The sequence below is a fragment of the Electrophorus electricus genome, chromosome 18 (assembly GCF_013358815.1).
Source record: "Electrophorus electricus isolate fEleEle1 chromosome 18, fEleEle1.pri, whole genome shotgun sequence".
Taxonomy (NCBI): Eukaryota; Metazoa; Chordata; class Actinopteri; order Gymnotiformes; family Gymnotidae; genus Electrophorus; species Electrophorus electricus.
The window spans coordinates 12,962,169-12,981,411 of NC_049552.1; the positions used below are offsets into that span (position 1 = coordinate 12,962,169).

Consider the following 19,243-nt stretch of genomic DNA (forward strand, 5'->3'; position numbering starts at 1 on the left):
CAGAACACCAAATCAGAACACCAATTTATGCCAAATAAATGGAGCTGACAGGTCTGAATGCGGTTTTTAGAGGGTCTTTTTGGACTAATAAATCACAGCACCATGCTTTAGTCTGATCAGGTTTTAAACATATTTGACCTAATATTTAAGCAAATCTAGATTAATCATTACGAATGCTATATTTATAGCATGGTAACTGCCAAGTTATCTCGTGTTTGTTTTGATGTCAGTAATGACAACAATGGTAACCTTTACTTTGGGTTTCTTTTGAGGTCGCCTCAGATGCCCGCTTGTGTGGGAGAAACATGGTTTTCTGGGATCAGTTTTAGTCGTTGCTCTGCCATGGCAGTAGGTGGAAACACTGACACCAGTTTATCCTGGCTCTGCAGCTTTGTCCCTGGAGTAGGTCACGAGCCTTAACTTCAACCGCCATTAAGCTGACACAGTTGAGAAATTTGATTAGCAGGCACATGATCTCGACTTGTTGAATTGCAGGTCTAATTGTGAAACCAAGATGTGTGCATTTTAATTCTGCTATTGGATTAGTTTTCACATGAGACATGCCCTGATGATTGTCAGCTGATGAAGGCGCTAACACGAGCAATTCAGATCACCCCGTGAAAGGCAGTTAATCTACAGTATAGCAGCATGTTTCTTCTTCTAGAATCTCCTTAAAGCCCCAAAGTTAGTGTGACTGACACCATCACCCCCTAAGGTAAGACACACAAACACACACTCACACACGCACGCACGCGCGCACACACACGCGCGCGCACACGCACACATGCACACTCACACGCATGCACACACACACACACACGCTTAAAGGTCAAAGAAATAATGAAAAGTGATGCACACGTCCAGTATACTTTGGGTGCAGATCAGTAACTGCAAAACCCCAAAACACATCACTCTCTTTACTGCGGTAAACTAATCGCACTTTTTTTAACCTTTAAGAGCTCCAGTACTGAATCTAATCATTGCCTTTCATATCAACACAAAATGCACAATCCTTCGACTACGCCAAGACTAACGGCGTGCATTATAGCCGTCGCATTAACCATAATCTTTTATTTCGTTTTCAATTCAGTAATGTTACATATCAGAAATTAAACCGTATTATTTACAGCGCATCTTTAACGACACGTTTCCCCCAATTTATCAATCGCAGGATCACGTGAAAGGGGCATGATGGGGCGGACACAGATCCACGTCACTCCGCGAGTTGACCAATAGGAGCGTCTGTTCTGCGCCCTCCGTTTCGACCGTAAATACCGACTTCACCGTCCGCCTCATTTCGCAGGTAACGGAGGTAGGGAGGTAGTACCCGCTCAGTAACGGTCTTGCTTTTGACTCAACGTGCTGGCTGGCTGGTTGGTTGGACATGTCGAAGTGAACGCGAGTTCGCTGGGTCGTTTTAAAGGCGTAAGAGTGTCGTCGTCGAGCCGTCTGCCATCCGCCGCCCGCCCTGCCGAGAGTCGCAGTCTGAGGGAAGGCGCGGAGAATGCTAAAGGATGAGTCAGACGGACACCCTGGTTCATCTCTTTGCTGGAGGGTGAGTAGCCCATCATTGTTTAAATTTTTTTTTAATTATAAAATAAAAATAACAATAATAGAATGAAAAAATGAACAGTGAGTTTAATAATAATGGTTCCCATAATCGATCGCAGTGGTCTTTCGCTCCGTCCTGTAGCTGGCTACAGCGTTAGGCTAGGCTAGCAGTTCTGTCATTCCCACATCAGTTTTAATGCTCACCTTTTTAATGTTCTTGTTCAGCTTTTTTACTGTTCAGCTTTTTAAAGTCCTTGTTCAGTTTTTTTATGTTCAGCATTTCATTTCCTTGTCCATCTAGCCCGTTTCTACATGATGCTGGCTTTCTTAGTCTTTCTGATGACCGACCCCGGCCTGGCCACTGCTTAGCCGCTAGCTCTGCTGTTATAGCAGCCAGCGTTTCAAGCTCACAACGTGTTTTTCTGTTTCGTGTCTGGTGTTGTAACAGGAAAATAAATAACAAACCAAAGATCCCCAAACAAAGCTAGCCAGTAACGTGAGCTATGCGACTGTTATTACCTGTTATTATTACTGAAGGTAATTACTGTTACTGTTATTGCTGTTCAGTGTAACACTCGATAGTCATGTCCTCCTTTAAAGTAAATCACACTTGTTAGATGTCTAGATAGTCTATAACATCGGAGTATTCCAGATCTTTTATGGATGAGAGTGTATTTGTCGCTGTGGCATATCTACATGCAAATTAAGTGTCTAGGCGTTGTAGCTTTTATTCACACTTCCGAATCAGCTCTCATTCCCCCACTCAAGTTACCCCCTTATCAGGCTTCCAGTAGTGTTGACTAGATTTATATTCTATCACCTAAACTCGGACGCCCAGGTTGCACGAGTCGATGCCTTCAAAATCACTTTCTGGTGCCGTGGTGAAAAGATGGCAAGGCATTTGTGATGGGATATCTAAACAAAGATGACGGCAACTCAAAGTGAAGGAGAAACGTGGAAGAAGTGACAGGTCTAAGTGGTTTGGGCTTTGTTGAATTTCCCTTGGGGTATGGACCAAGGCCTTAATGTATACCCGTGAGAGGTGGTGTTGGAGAGGGAGTGAAATGTGTTTGCGTTTCAAAAATTATGAGAAAGTAGCCACAGTTTCAGAGGGCACTTCCTCGTTCCGATATTGCATTCTGTCCTGAATGTCAAGGTCACGGATCTAGAGTGTAACTCGGTGGACAGATGTATGCGTGTCCGTGATTTCTGATGTGTTTGTGTGTCTTTTAGCAAAGGGCCACACAGTTGGTCCAGGAGACTCTTCTGCTCGGATTGATCACGTTGCTGAGCAGTGCTCTGTCTTGAGTTGTCTCGCAGTTTTCTTTCATTCAGTATTAGTACGTATCAGTATTTCTATCAGTCAAGTCGTCTGTTGGACTATTTCAGCACGGTTTGTGTTTTGTTAGTCATTGCGGGATTCTGGTGTCATCCTGATGAGGGAAGGTTCAGAGAGGTGCGCCACGGTCCGTTCCTATATGTGGACTGGCCTGTTCCCAAACTGATACAAGAGGAAGCAAAAAGTGACCTGAAAAGCCTTCTGATTCAAGGCTTCAGTATAGTCTCTGAGACTACTTGCATCCTACACCAATCACTGATGAAAGGTGAGAAAGATGTACACGTATGAAAGGGCTTTTACCACTTACTACCCAAATCGGCCTTACGGTCACCCTGGTTTATGGATATTTTGGCTTATGGTTTCGGTAGAGGCATGTACTTTACCGAGGTGACGCTTCTTTAATTTTTCAGTCTTGAGCAAGCAATCTCTGTAAGTACAACCAATTAAAAGCTAATGACCAGGATGGCAGCCAGGAGTGGTTTTCTGGCAGACCTGCTCGCTGACAACGCCATGTCAGAGGTGATCCACAGGTGCGAGACTTCCCTTGTGTGCGTCTGCCCACGGATTCTGGAACTTTCCCACTTTCCTTCCCAATTTACCATTGAGAGGAACTTCCTATATTTCTGCCGAAAACAAAACTCGGTAAAAGCAGTGATTCAAAAAAAAAAAGTTTGTGGAATTGGTGGAAGTTACCCTTTTTTTTTTGGTTATAGTTTGTGCGTGCGTGTGTTTGCGTGCGGGCGTGTGCGTGCGTGCGTGTGCATGCACGTGCGTGCGTGTGTGTGCATGTTCGCTTGAGGGGGTTGTTGCTAAAGGCAGCTTTGTTTTGCTCCTGCGCCCGTGTTTGTGTGTGTATGCGATCATGTTCCCACGCACAGCCAGTAGCCAACAAGTCAGTGGGCCACAGCAAGTGCGAGGCCCCACCCCCTCCTCCGAATGTGGGCCAAAGTTCGCAGCCGATGCCCTCATGTGGCTCAGCCTGTTGGAAGGCAGGGTATAAATAGGCTGATCACAGTACACAGCTTAAACTAGTGGTAGTCTGGCATTTTCCATGCTGTGTGAACGAGCTCCATCCCTAACCAGCACTTAGCAGCCAACTGAGGAGGCCCACATCACGCTATGGACCACACGTTAAGGAGAGTTAAAAGACGAGGTGAGACAACTGCCGTGAGATGGAGACGTTGTCCACGCGTGTTTCCTGTCACACGTGAGGTAAAAGATCATTTGGAAGCGTGGAAGGCCCCCGGAATGCCCAGGCGTCCAGGACGTGGGCTTACCACCGCTCACCTTTGACCCGCTTCCACACACACAGATAGGCGCACGCACGCACACATGTAGGCTGCACATGCCAAGGCACAGCTAGAGTTTGGCCTACTTATGTCAAGGATAAATGCTTTCGGGATGGGATAAGTTAATCTCCCCTTAGAGAACCTTAGTACACTTTATGAAACTTGTGAACATATTTTGACATTTCTTTCCCTTTCTTGCTTGGCCCCTCCCTCTCCCTTGCTCTCTCGTTCTCTCCCACCCTTCCTCCCTTGATCCCGCTCTGTTTCTTTCCCTTCCTCTCTGTCTCCCTGGCTAGCTGCGGTGGAACTGTCGGCGCTATTCTGACGTGTCCGCTGGAGGTGGTGAAGACCAGGCTGCAGTCTTCCTCGGTGACTCTCTACATCTCTGAAGTGCAGCTCAGCGCCGTCAGTGGGGCCGGCGTTGCTCGCGTGGCACCCCCAGGGCCCTTGCATTGTCTCAAGTGAGTAGTGCCACCCAGCACCAGGTCCTTGTCCTGGTCCTGCACACGGTTCTGGACACGGTGTGTGTGTCAGTGTTTAGTGTTCTGACACGGTGGATATTTCATCAGCTGAGGACTGTGTTACTCTCATGCTGTGCCACACCTCAGTGCCACTATGTTCCAGCCAGCAAATCAAACTGCAGCATGGATGGGTGAGCCACGCTTTTCAGGCACCCTGCGGTAATGATGGCAGGCCTCCAGAGTCACACCAAAAATGTTTTCCTACCCTGATAAAAATATAGCTGAATTCCCTCTATCTGCACCTCTACAAGTATCTTATTTCAGGGTGATTAAAAAGAAAACCGTAAGGAGTGTTTGTGAGCGCGCTAGTAGCTCATGTTTAACCCGGCTGTCTCATCAGTCAGTTGTGCGTGACCATGGTGTGCTGTTCAATGAGATGGCACACAAGCGACCTTAAGATCTGGACAGTGTGTTCCATCGCCCAAAGCCCTTTGCCCAGCTAACGCTGCAGCTGGGGTCCAGACCCAAAGCTTTCAGAATTTGTGTGTGTGTGTGTGTGTAAAAGTATATACATTATATGTGTAAGTAAATAAAGGTCTTTTCCTGCAGGGACTGTACACTGTGTCTGCTCTTAGAAGCTGCATTGTTCTTCCTTTATAAAGAGGCATGCAACATTGCAGCACATACAGAAAGCTCAAATTTCACATGCAGATTAATTTCACCTCCAAACCAGGGTAGCACATGGCTGTGCCCTACCTTACACCACATAAAAGGACACCAGCCCTGATACCGCACAGAGCCAGGGTTAAGAGGCCAACGGCTACCTTTAAAGTGCCTGCTAATATTTAACAGCCTCGCCTTACGTGCCAGCATGAGTTTTGAGCATTTCTGTGCTTTTATTTTGAAATGCGCTACGTCGCTTAGATGGAGTGCTCTGGCAGGCCGACACCATGCTGGGTGAAGACGCTGTGCCCTTGCAGAGCTGTGTGACCTTTTCAGGGGTTAAACTGGCCCCTGGGGCCCAAAATCCAAACCTGCTGTAACACATCTGAGAGGTACAAGAACACACAGAAAATTAGGTCAATGGAGAACTCGGATGCAGATAAAGCTTTGCGGAAAGCGCGTGCGTGCGTCAGTCAGTCTCACTCTCAGGCATTTTTCAGAAAACATGTCCTTCACACTAGAGCCAGTGCTTCACTATTTAGCACCTTTCAGCCACGGTCTTGAGACATTTGGCCAGGTGCACCAGTACCTTTTCCAAGTCTCCGTATTACCTCTTCAGCTAGAGTGCTTTTAAAGCTCGTCTTCTGGCTGCGTTCTTCAAAACAGACTCAATGATTACGAAGGAATGTTTCTGTATGTCCAGTAGTGCTTATGCCAGAGATTATGTATGGTTCTGCAGGTTTACGTTATAGGGCGTTCTTATATACATCCTATATTCACAGTAGACCTCATGTTTCGCAGGGATACCGTACTACAGGCAGGGAAGCGAATGCTCGATGCCATGGCAACAATGTGTCACGTCAGTTTTTTCCATTAATAAGCCTCGCTACTGGCTGGCTACGGTCGTGTTTAGCTGAGAACATAACCCAGCTTTTGTTCGCTGGCTACAGTCGGGATCGTTGTCCATCCAGGCCAGACAACGACCCTCTCTCAGCTGTCCCAGATGCGACGTCCCAACCCAGATTCTGCAGGTGATCGATGGTACGGATTGTGAGCTCTCCAATTCAGCACCTACGGAGCACACATCTGGAATGTTTGAGGCTGGCAGAGATGCTAACAGCACATAATGAGAGTAGTTGTGATTTAGTAAAAGGACTTATGTGCCTGTTGTGTTCTTTTGTGATGCAAAAAAATTATCGCAAAAGGTCAGTATCGCGATGAAGGTTACCAAATGACGTATCGTTCGGTCCTACCTTTAGTGTCCATAATGCCCTCACTCAGAAGGTAGTGCTTTCGCCTTAACTCCCGAGAGCATGCGATGGAGACCAAGGAAAATAACAATGCAAAGCCAAGATGTCTAGTTCGTTATTACTGGGAGGAGGAGACAGTATATCACATTCACTGAAATACGGTGTTTTGATGACCATATAACATGTTAACTTTGTGGAAGCGACATGTTCATGAAGTATTCAAATAATTCATAAAGCCTTTATTATATTTTGTATATACATAAGACATACACTCTTTTTGTTTGTGTGTGTGTGTGTGTGTGTGTGTGTGTGTGTTTAGGTTGATACTAGAGAGAGAAGGTCCTCGTTCACTCTTTCGAGGGCTGGGACCCAATCTAGTCGGCGTGGCCCCTTCCAGGTATGAGACATGCTCCAGCAAATCACGTTCGCTTACCATGCTGTGATGTCATTTCCGTCTGTTTCTACTCTAAAACAAAATTCCAGCTTCTTTTCACTGCTACAACACTTGCTGGGAAGCTTCTCACGTTCTTCTGTCAGATTGGCTAGGACTGTTCTTTGGAAGTATCATAAATTCAGGCTGATACTGGAAACTCTGCACGCTCAAAATTGCTTATGACACAGCATATTTGCACAACAAATTTTCACAGCAGCACAAAGTAAAATTCTATGGGCTGTTTAACCAGAATCCTAATAAATTTTTACATGATCGTAAAAACGGCAGCAGCTGCAACCTCAGTGTGTTGGGCCTGTTAAGGGTGTTAACAAACTCCACCACGCTCTGAGAGATTGTGCACTAAGGGTTAGAGCGTGTCGCATTGTTTTTGCTGTTGACTCGAGAGTTCCTAGAACCGTTCTTTGCTCTGTTAGGTCATTTTTCTCTGTTACTTTAGATAGAAGCTAAACCTTTTAAAAAAGTGACAGTTTCTCCAAAAGCCATTACATAACTGCCTGCTGATCAAGTCTCACTTCCCCAAAGAAACGGCCAACACACACTTAACTGTACAGGTTCTTTGACTGCCTTTTTTTTTTTTTTTAAACAAATTTTATCAGAGAACCAATGATCATTGAGCGGTAAGGTGTGCTCATGTGACGGTATTAGAAGTCCGAGCTCTGTTGTGTTTGTCTGGAGCTGCTCTGTGTGGACTGCCTATTTGTTTCTACCTCATTAGCTCTGAGAAAACATGCTCTTCTTCATCCTTCTCTCTCTCTCTTTCTCTGTTATTGCACAGCACAAGGTCCTTCAGTCTGTATTTTAATAGTCCTTATTGTGGTATGAGCGTATTTCACAGGTTCATCTAACCCCATTATGCTATAGGGCTTCGTTATCTTTATTTTTACTCACACTGGCAAATTATGTGATAGTTAAGATTAGAGCGTCATATCGGGTCATGTTCTGAAAACAAGGCCAGCTGTTTCCTTCCTCAGGCCTGGTATGACCTTGTTTAAGTAGAAACAGGAATAAGCATGTGGAATTTGAGCTCATCTCCAGTCAGGCCAGAGCCCTGCGTTTTTAAGCCCGAGTGGCCACAGGAAAGGCCCGTGTCTTTGTTAGAATTTGGTCTCACTGCGTCACATGGTGCTGTATGTGTGTGACTGTGTCAGCCCATTTATTTGTACACGTGACTTCCCTGTAGTCCCGCCGGGATTCCCGGCTGCAGCGACAGCCTTGGGACCGTGGCGCTGTTACGTAAGGGCTGCTCTCACGAGCCGAGGCCATGAGACAGCCACGTTCCCGTCTATGCTGTCTCAGTCTGAAAGCTGATGCACAGAGACGAGCGCAGGGAATGCTTCGGAAGCCGAACAACTTCATCGCCCCCATCTACTTGCTTAATGTCGCCTGGGGCAACCTGGGGGGGTGTCGGGTCGACAGGGGTGCGACGGCTGCGGTCAAATTGTCCGGCTGTGCGAGCGAAAAGTCAGGGAAGTGGAAGAGCCCTGGCCAGGGGACAAGCACCACAGGGCTCAGTTAGAAGTGACAGCCGGTTCAGGTCATGTGTTTAGGTACACCCCCTAACCGTCTTGCCCTCCATACCAGACCAGTTATATAAGCGTTTCTGCTATTAAATATGTGGCCTCTCTTTTAAACACCGAAGCAAAAATCCTGTTGTTTTGCCAGGGGTCCGCTCTAGGATAGATTGCCCATTACCACGGAGGCACACGCATTCCACCAGGCTCACTCCTGGGTTCAGACGCCTTCTTGCCCCGTAGTCTTGCCCGACAATTGTGCAAGTGCACCGTGGGAGCGTGCCAGTACTGTGGTGAAGCGTGGATGAAGCAGTCCAGTACGGCATGGAGGGCCCGGTTCCGCAAGGGCGCAGCCTCACGGCGGGTGCATTCTGCACAGACTTCTCCATGGCCACATCAGGCAATGGCAGTCAGTTGCACAACTTGTCCAAACAGGAGTCCAAACATTGATATGCCCTCCTACCCCCAGCTAAAAAGGGCACAAATAGAAATAATGGTGAAAATGCCAAGGCGATATGTGTTGTTTATTTGTCAAGGATAAAAAGAACCATCCGTGTGCTAGCCTGCAGTAGGTATTCCTAATTCCACAAGCCAGCTTGATGAGGCTGTCCACTGGGGGCACCAAATCCTTTTCTTGCTTATCTCTTTGTTTTGCTTTTCCTTCCTCCTCCTCAGGGACCAGTTGTGAGCCACTGCAAATGAGCGATGATCATGAAGTGGCTTTGGGGATGGTCTGTGGCCTCTCTCACAAAATAACCTCCATTACCCCCACTAACCCACATGTGCAGATCCCTCTGTGCTGTGTACCTCATGGGAAGGGTCCAGGGGTTTGGCCTTTTCGTTCCCCGTGCGGCTGGTTGCCAGATTGGAGTCATGATGGATATTCCTCGCAAAGAAACACTCACACTCATGCCCTTTCGACGCCCCGTGGCCTCAGCGACAGCCCTGGCTTCCCTCCACGTCGGAGGCCATCTGTGAGTCGTCCACCTGCGGGGCAGAACCTGAGGTCTTCTGTGCCGGCATCCCAGAGGAAGGCCGTTAAAGGCCTCTTTGAACCGCCGTTTCCTGAGCTGTCCCCAAACGCTCCTGTTTTGGCGAGTCGGGCGAGAGACACCACAGCTGCCGATTTTTGTGCTCATGCCTGCCGCACGTGGATTTCCTGCATGCGATCGTAGTTGCGGTGGTTTGAACAGAACTATCACCAGCGCTCAGCGCGTATTTTGGATGATACGGCGTACGTTGCATGGGAAAGTCCGGGTTTCAGGCCTGTTTACAGAAATGAAAATAGCCTTCAGACTAGGGCGAACCTTTCTTTACTGTGGCCAGTCGACACCTCGGTAACTCTCCAGAACCTTTGCCACTCAGTTGAGAGGTAAATAAGTCGCTCTCGCTCTCCTCTGCCACGTGTGCTCCACATCCCGGCAGAATCTCCCAGTGTGTCCTAGCACGGCACAGACGCCGCCGGGGGGGGGTTCTCGATGGGTGCGCTTTCATCTCACCGTTGCTGCTTCGTCCACAGAGCCATCTACTTTGCGGCCTACTCTACGGCCAAAGAGAAACTCAACGGTGTGCTGGAGCCGGACTCTACGCAGGTGCACATGGTGTCCGCTGGCTTGGCCGGTAAGAGCCCTCAACTCCGCCCCCCGTCTGTTTTACATGGATATCTAGAGCCATTTTCATTTTAGATACTAAATGTTTGCACTGATTGGTTGGTTTGTGTGTCTCACTTTGAACTAAAATGGTTCTCACCTCCTAATAGACACAGTATTACATTTATATCTCAGGACAAGTTTTATAAGCAGAGTTTGAAAATGGTACTTGTTAAGCACAGGGCATAACATCTAGTTAAGCACAGTAATGGCATAGACTAGATAATAGCGGTGTAGAGATGAATTAACCCTCTATTTGGTGTTTCAGTGAACCGGGGGAATGGTTAGGCTATTGCATAGAGCTCGTATTTTGGGTACGTTCAGGACCGAAAACACAACCTAGCCCGAAAGCACAATCGAAGACTTTCAGGATCAGAAAGCGCTGCAAAGCCAGCGAAGCTTCGTGCCGACACCGAGTGTCCAAGCGCACGTGAAGCACAATTGATTATGCACAGGTGTTGAGTTCTTAACTCACAGATCCACAGAATCAAAACAGGATGCCAGTATTGTCTGCCATAGCATGAAGAAGTGAAGCATTGTACCCAATAACTTTATCAGTATTCATCAGGCTGCTTAGATGCAATGCACTGCTACAGGCCAACGTATCCTGTGTGGGTAAACTATATTATTGCGGGTAAAACTATAAAGGCGTACGCGGAGACGGAGCAGGTCCTCAAAGCTTTGGGTTGTGCTTTCCTCTCCCACTTTCTTTTCCCTTTTGTTTTGTTTTTTTTTCTGTTTTGTTTTCTTCTTCTACCTTCTGAGGGCTGGAGGACATAAATCATTACATACCAGTGTGCTACTAAACAGTCTGGCTTCACACGCGCTCTGTGCTGGGTGTGGTAGCGGCCGCTAACGGGGCGCCGCGCCACGCTAACGTGTAGGGCGCCGTGCGCGGTGGGCGGTGAGCCTCGCGGGTGACGCGGGCGGCATCGGGACGCCTCAGGTAGTCGCATCTCACCTCACTGGTATGACCACGACTCTCCTAATGATAATAATGGTTATTATATTGATATAGCCTCTTTAGCTAGCTTGTTAGCTTATAATAATGGTTATTATATTGATATAGCCTCTTTAGCTAGCTTGTTAGCTTATAATAATGGTTATTATATTGATATAGCCTCTTTAGCTAGCTTGTTAGCTTATTGTTTGTTTGTTTTGTTGTTGTTTTTTTTTTTGAAAAAAAGAAAAGAAAAGAAGCACTTCCTTGCGATTTGCATCACTTTGAGAGTTGGCTCATAGCCAGCCTGTAGTCCATGGTAAGGTAAATGGGGTGGGAAAATTAACTAAATAAAATTACGCACCTTTTTAGTACTAGCGAGCGACTGCAAATGCTAACCTTGCCATTATCTAGACCCAGAACATGGGCTGCTCAGCCTTGTCTGCGTTGAATGTGCTACGTTGTAGCGGCTAACCAGCTATGTCCCTCACAGCTAGGCCAGGCAATGTTAAACAGGCCCTGAGACGGGACCTTAAAGTATAAGACCATACTGTGTCTCTCAAAGACCTTCAGTTGCTTTGCCTTCGTTCTTGTGGGAGCTCAAGTGGTTAAGGTGCTCAACTAGTAGTCAGAAGGTTGCCAGTTCATATCCCACCACACCCAGGTTGCCTCTGTTGGGCCCCTGAGCAAGGCCCTTAACCCTCAATTGCCCCTTAACCCACAGTCGCTAAAGTTGTGTTCAGCCGCATTGGATAAAAGCGTCGGCCGTAAATGTAAACTGTGTCAAAGGCCTGATCTGGGACCAGTGCAATGCTGTCTTGTGTGTCTGCAGTGTGTATTTGAATGCTACGTCACCCCGCGGTCTCCTGGCAGACGGCACATCAGTGTTCAGGATCGGGAGTCGTCACTTGTGCCCAGTTTTGCATAGTTTTGATGGAACGCTGAACACGACGCACCACGAAAACAAAAAGGCTTCAATATATTTGGGACACTCTTCCTGTACGATTAGCCGTGAGTCAAAAATATATCTCTTGACCCTTTGGTCATTATGAGATTATGAGAAACAACCCCCCCCCACCACCACCACCACCCCCACCAAAAAAAACCCAAAAAAAAAAAAAAAAAAAACAAATGGGGGAGGTACACTAAACTACATTTATGTAGAGAAAAGCACAAAAGTGTTGCTGTGCATTGCAGGGGCTCTTATTCCTCAGTAGTTCCAGGACCACTGCTTGACTCGCACGCGTGAGGATGTTGGTTAACCATAGAAAAACCAACCCCAGCCAAATGTTTCAAGTACAGTGTCTACTGGCCCACAGCTCCAGCTAGGCTTACAGACTAGAGAAAGCCAAACTGGCCCCGATGCTGGCAATGTTGCTCACTGCCCCGAAGGGGGTGTGCCGAGAAAAGTCTATTGAAAGTAGCTTCAGTTTTTTCTTGGCTAGTGTTCTTCAGATTTTCTGGCCGTGCGCTGTAAACTGCGCTAAGTTCTGCTCTTGTGTGGCTGAAGGGGAACAGGCTGGAGGCCTCTTACATCGGCGTGTTTTTGTAACCGCAAGGAGGACCTTCAGACTGGAATTAACAAATTAATGAAATGAATTAACACTAAATAAATGCGTCTTTCACGCTTTTGCTGTTACAGTGATGACTGCTGAATTCTTAAGGCATGTTTAACAGCGCAAAGCCAGAAACCACAAAGTGCCGGCATGGGAAGAGCTTGAGTGACAGCTGCGTCCCTCTGTGCAGTGGGTGGGTCCCGCCCACCGAGGCCAAGGGTCCCGCCTACACAAACATGTCTCATTCCTTCACTTCCAGCGCATTCATAATAAATGACACTTATGTGCGTGTTGCCATGGCCAGTCAGAATGCTGGGGCAGGCTTGACAAGGTTAGCATTTGCACCCTGTAACTCGCACAGCTTCATGCGATTCTATTGTCGTTTATGTGGACTTTGTGCCCAGTTTTAACATGTTTTTATGACCCATTGTAATAATAAAGATGATGGTTATATTTGCTGTTCTAAAGAATCGGCAGCACTTTTCTCTCGCATTCCAGACACCTTTTACAGCACTGGTTTAATGATGTCCTTTAAAACTCAAGAGACAAAAATAGATAAATCTGTCCCCTTTTCCCCTGTCTTCCCCGATCTTTCCACCCCTCTTTAAGATTCTCGTTACTCTCGTCTTTTCTGTCTCTTGACCACCCCCACCCCCACCCCGTGTCTGTCCTTTATGAGTTGGAAAGTAGGTTAAAGGGAGCAAAAAAACTCAAAACACAAGTTGTTGTGTAGTTGGGGGGCGGGGCGGGGAGGGGGGGGGGTTGTTTTGCTCCACCCCCTCATGTGTCTGCCACGGCACAGAGGTGCGCGTGGACTGCTGCTGACTGTGGTACAGACAAGCCTGTGTCTATTTTAGGCCTGTGTACTGTAGCTTGCACCCTGCGAGAGGGTCTGTGAGCCAGCCTCTTCCGTCCCCCCATATCTGCAGGCTTGCGTCCTGCAGCTGTGAGGAGGAGCTTTGCCCCTCCCCTGTGAGTACTCGCCAGAGACACAATCTCTCTCTCTCTCTCTCTCCCTCCCTCTCTCTCTCTCTCTCTCGCGCTCGCTCTCTCTCGATCGCGCGCGCTCTCTCTCTCTCGCGCGCGCACGCCAGTCTATCATCCTCCTTCACCCGGTTGATCTAGGTCTCTCCCCCTCCCTATTCTAGGTCAGTAGACCTCCTTTCGGTTTGCTAGATCTAAAGAGTATTTTATTGTTCGGTGTAGGCGCTATGGAAGCTGCTCAGTATTCAAACGTTCACCTGTAGCCGCCGCGGTCTCCGCCCTTCCTGGTCTGCCCGCCGCGCCCGTACTCGGGGGGCTTCTAGCGTACACCTTTACCAAAATTTTTTGCTCAGAGCTCAGACTTGATGTTTCAATCCGCCACCAATAATAACAACCCACTGATGGTTTAGAGCAAAAATTTTTTTTTTGCTATATTTTATACTAGATTTATATATTATGCTACATTATTATTAATATTGTTCTACATAAAATTACGCAGTAAAATTCTGCTTATTTTGTTTGTTTGCTTTCCTGCGCATGCAGTCACATGGTGTAACTCCACGGTGTGACTCCATGGTGTGACTCCATGGTGTGACTCCATGGTGTAACACTTTGCAGACACATAGCAAATCCTTCGCAGCAGTGCCGTTGCCGAGGTCACATGGTGTGCGTTTAAAACCTGCCTGCAGTGCCCTTAACACATTAACGGCGTCACAACTATGTGACCAGCTCCCGCACAAGGACGCGTTCCTTTAACCCATAATAGATAACTGCACGGCCGCCTAATTCAAATGGAATAACTTTTACTTAACTTACGCCACGCTACGTTAACATTCTCTAAGACTGAGCTGTTTTAGGTAACAACAGAACGATAACCGAGCAAACGCCGTCCCTTAGACTGAAGTGTTTGTTTTTTGTCCCTTGCTTTAGATTAATGGCCGAGCAGCTGCTTTGGAGGTGTGCTTGTGGCTTTTAACCACAAGGGGGCGCATTTCCTTATCAGAACAAATATGCGCGCTCCCGACCCTGAGGCAGCATAAGCGGTGCCGGGGAGGGAAGGTCACTCCGACACGGCCCGCCCGCTGCCGCCGTAGGGTCCCGCGCAGAACGGGCCGTCGTTAAACGCGGCCGTTAAGACTTCGTCCTGCGCTCCCAGATGATAAAGCCGCAAGCACATCTTGCACACGTCCGCATCGTTTCACTGGCGCGAGACGTTCCCCTAGGAGAGCGTTTGTGGTTGTTTATTGTTGTTGTTGTTTTGTTTGTTTGTTGATTTTTACATTTTATTTCTTTTGAGGTGTGTTGCCTACTCAGTGCTTAGGCCTGAGTGACTGGCTCGACGATGTCACTTCCTGGTTTGACCCTGTCACTGCCTTTTCCCAGGGTTCACGGCGATCACCGCGACCAATCCCATCTGGCTGATAAAGACCCGCCTGCAGCTGGACGCCAGGTGAGAGGGCCCTCTTTACTGTAAGAGAGCCATCTAGCCTTCGCACTACCCAGATACCCTGATATCCTGAGTCATGCCCCGTGTACTTATTCCATAGTTGTCAGTATTGTCAAGGCATCCTGTCAGTGCTGACACACTGCCAAGCAGGTGCCATCACACCAAAGCAAATTCCGGTAGTTGACAACTACCGGTGAATAAAAGCGTTTCTGATTGGCGAACATGGATAAAGGCATAGTGTCCCATAGATCAGGACTACCGTGTTTGCGGCTTGACTGACAGGACTGTATTTAGGCGTGACTGTGCCGCTGGTATGTTTGGAGAGTAGGCCGAGTGCTTCACCTTGTACCCAGAGAGCGTCGTGTTACAGAGGCTCAACTTTTTAACACTCAGCATGACGTCGGCCTCTGATGGGGTGGTCTCCCTCTGCTGCTGGGAGGGGTTGAGAAGCCAGGAGGTCGTTTGGCAAAAGTTTTTTTTTAAATGCTTTAAAAAACTCCACTACTTTTAAACAAACTTGAATCTGTTAATCAGCAGTGTTTTGGCGTAAGAATACCCTCTTAGGGCCGGTGGGAGGTCGTGCTAAGGTCCTTCAAGACGTGCGTCCTGTCCGGTCTCGCAGGAACCGCGGCGAGCAGCGCATGAGCGCGCTGGAGTGCATCCGGCGGGTGTACCGGGCGGACGGCCTGCGCGGCTTCTACAGGGGCATGTCTGCCTCGTACGCCGGCATCTCAGAGACGGTCATCCACTTTGTCATCTACGAGAGCATCAAGCGGCGGCTCCTGGAGGCCAGGTCCGGCGGTGGCGTGGACGACGAGGACGAGGTGGCCAGAGACGCGTCCGACTTCGCTGGCATGATGCTGGCTGCCGCCACGTCCAAAACCTGCGCCACCACCATCGCGTATCCCCACGGTAGGTCCTCGTTCCGCCTCCATCCCGACCTCTGGCTGACCTCAGGCTGATATCCCCACCCCCTCGGCTTTGCAGAGGTGATCCGGACCCGTCTGCGAGAGGAGGGCAGCAGGTACCGCTCCTTCTTCCAGACGCTGTGCACGGTCTTCCGGGAGGAGGGCTCCGGAGCGCTGTACCGCGGCCTCACCACCCACCTGGTGCGGCAGATCCCCAACACCGCCATCATGATGTGCACGTACGAGCTGGTGGTCTACCTGCTCGACGGCTAGCCCGCTCACCTGGCGAGTGGGACGGGGGGAGGGGCGGAGAAGACAAGGTCAGGAGGGAGACAGTTGGGGGGGACAAAATGGAGCCCGACAGAGAGAGACCGTCCCGTTAACGAGACCAAAGGAAGCAGAGAGAAGCGGGAAAGAAGCACCATTTTGCTCCGGGGCCTCTGGATGGTGCTGTCGGCACTGAGCAGTAGACACAGCTGAAATAAGTGAGAGGTGAATCCTGTTGGATGGTACGGGTGTTTACAGATAGCACTCGACAGGATTGTGAGAGGGAACGAAAGTGAGAAGTGGGGCTGTCTTGTTTCTCATCCGAATCTTTAAATGTGAAGCGGCCCCTTTGCACAGGGCTGTCGCGGGGAATGCTTGAAGAAATACGAAGACATAAGAGATGAGATACGGCTAAATGAATTCACAGTGAGAGATTTTTTTGTGGGTGTAGCAGCTGGGTTTAATGTTTCTCACCTGTCATTTCCATAAGAAGCTCAAATGTTGTCCCATCTCTAACAACAAAGTAAACATCAGTGCTCGATGTGATCGGTGGCGAACAGTGAGGGATTCTGGAGTGAGGGATTCCAGTCCAGGTTTTCAGGTGTCAGTGGCACAAAAGCACAGAATTTATCCGAATGTCTCGATACATCAGCGTCCTGATGCTGAACCAAGTGAAAACGTGCCTCAGACGTATTTTTTATTTTTTATTTTTTTGTGAGCTGTTATTTCAAACCTTCCCCTCTACAAGTCAAGCTTCCACACTGATTCATGACAGGTGGCCCTCAATGCACAAGAGCCTGTTGGCTGGGGTTTCATTCATGGTCAAATGATCTGATTTGTGGTCCTTCATGTACTTCAAACTGAAGTGTTTCTTTTTGCTTGTTGGTTGTTTGTTCTTATGTGATGTTTTTGTTTTTTTGCCATGCAACATGTTTTGATTTCTAAACCTTTTCCTAATGATTTTGTTTGCCTAATAGCCTTCTAGTACAGCCCCTCGGGTGGTGACCCTTGTCCTCGGGTGACCTGGTCCGTCACCGTGGCATTGCCCTGCGGCTGGACCCCCCCCCCCCCCGCCTGATTCAAAGAGCGACAGGGTTTTAGGCAAGAACGGAGCAGGAGTACAAAGGAAGCCGAGTAGGGGGAGGAGTCGATTCCCGTCCCACTTGCTAACTCTTCCCTGTGGGTGCATAGGCAGCAAAGATGTGTTCCACGCCTGCCCCAGCTGTGGCTTAAGATGGTATATATGCACTTTGTGACCTTATCGGGTTCACGCAGAACTTTGTCTGGTTTTATGATCTGTTTAGTTATGGACTATTTGGAACTTGTACTATAAAACGTAGTATTTACTGAATAGGCAAGACAGAGTTTTGCTCAGCAGTTCAATTTGTGGCTGTTCTACAAATCAGTGTACTACACTTCTAGTGAAGGACATGCCTCCTATGTGTGTATATAATATATAAATATGTGTGTGTGCATATCAGATGTTCAGTGTTCTTAACTTGGCTCATAAATTACGCAAGGGGATGCAGTTACAGAAATCTGCTTTAGTTTGATATTGGACTGTTGGGTTTTGGGGTCTGTTTCAACATGTTATGTCCACGTTTGTTAAATATTCTGTTTTAGGTTTTGCTGTTCTTCATCATCCCGCATACTGGCCTTCACATTCTTGTTTTTGATCTGTGAAAACTTATTTTTATCTCGGTCTGTATGTTTACACGTCCTTATATTGTCCTTGTGCTGTGCAGGGAGCTCGATGTTCAGTGTTTGCGGCGGTAGAGCGCGCCAGAGAGCACCGTTAGAAGAGAGCCTTGAGGTTGTAAGACATTTGGGAGGGAGCCTCTCCTCTGTCTTTCACAGGCGGGGTGTACTCTCTTAGACTCCCTCCCCATGACGTCACGCTCAGTCTGTGCTTCTGGATGACAAGTTCAGACCATTAGTGGGGTCACAGACCAGGGTTTCCCTTTTCTCATCAGTATTAAAATACACTGCCCAAGACGGGCAGATAGTCACACTGCACCATCTCCAGTCATGTCATCCTTTGCTGCTAACCAGGCTGTTACCTGTGTTACTGTCATGATCTCATCAGGAACAAGTCCTTGCGCTTGACGTACATGCCGTCCTGGGAGTGATGCATGCTGGGATCGAGCGTCCTTCGTTAATGTGCAACATGTGAAAGGTGGCTTTACCGGGCCCGTTAGATTTTAGGTGCATTTTCTGATTCAGTTACAATTGGTGTAATTAACAGTTAATATATATATACTATAAAAAGAACTAATCATCAATTGCCTATGAATAAGGATTAACAAATGTTTTTTTATGCTATGTCCAGAGAAATAACAGAAATGTGTTTTAAAGTTTTAAGTAAATCCTGAATGTGCATGGTGCTCAGAATTACAATTTGACAATTGCACTTGTGTGACATGTGGATACAAAAACCAAATGGCATTACAAAAGAGCTTTTATAGCCTTTTTTACCTAAGAGAACCGAGTAGTAGCTGCTCTGGAAGGCCTCGGACCTGAGGGCGAGGTTTCACACCGCACGGGGGTGTTGCTCACGTTCAGAGGGGCTCCGTTACCTGTCGTATGCACCTTGTTTCTATTTGGATGTGCGCATCTTAATTTTATTGATATTTGAAACCGGTACTGCTCATCTGGCATCTGCACACAGTTGAACTGGCTAAACACTAATGATGTCCCGTCGACTCCTGTTGTCATTAGTTTGGTTTTTTTGTGTGTGTTTGTTTTTATGGTAAAGATGTAGCCCATTCTCTGCTGGCTGTGTAATACCATACCTCTTTTTTTTTGTACAAAATGAGTAAATAAAAACACATTTAAAAACCCTGCATGTCCTGTGATGTCAGTATTCAATCATCTCCCCTCATCAACATGGATCAGTGTTTCATAATGCTAAAGTGCCTGTATCGGATGCCAAGTGTTTAGGTATAGAGTCCTTGTGGCCAGGTGCGCGTGGTTT

At 47.8% G+C, this 19,243-nt stretch overlaps 1 protein-coding gene across 1 annotated transcript; it reads left to right on the plus strand.

Moving 5' to 3' along the window:
- The first annotated feature begins 1,261 nt into the window (after positions 1–1,261).
- Positions 1,262–19,112, plus strand: slc25a36a (solute carrier family 25 member 36a). The gene is made up of 7 exons (XM_035536111.1): positions 1,262–1,555; positions 4,476–4,640; positions 6,873–6,950; positions 10,038–10,138; positions 15,031–15,097; positions 15,717–16,006; positions 16,082–19,112. Exons 1-7 carry the CDS (start codon positions 1,515–1,517, stop codon positions 16,273–16,275), a joined length of 936 nt encoding a protein of 311 aa, XP_035392004.1. The 5' UTR covers positions 1,262–1,514; the 3' UTR covers positions 16,276–19,112.
- Positions 19,113–19,243: the final 131 nt, after the last annotated feature.

Excerpts from the sequence above, each read along its gene's own strand:
- slc25a36a (XM_035536111.1), top strand. The coding sequence starts at position 1,515 with ATGAGTCAGACGGACACCCTGGTTCATCTCTTTGCTGGAGG. Across the intron at positions 6,951-10,037 it reads GTCGGCGTGGCCCCTTCCAG|AGCCATCTACTTTGCGGCCT; the intron begins GTATGAGACATG and ends CTTCGTCCACAG. Across the intron at positions 16,007-16,081 it reads CACCATCGCGTATCCCCACG|AGGTGATCCGGACCCGTCTG; the intron begins GTAGGTCCTCGT and ends TCGGCTTTGCAG.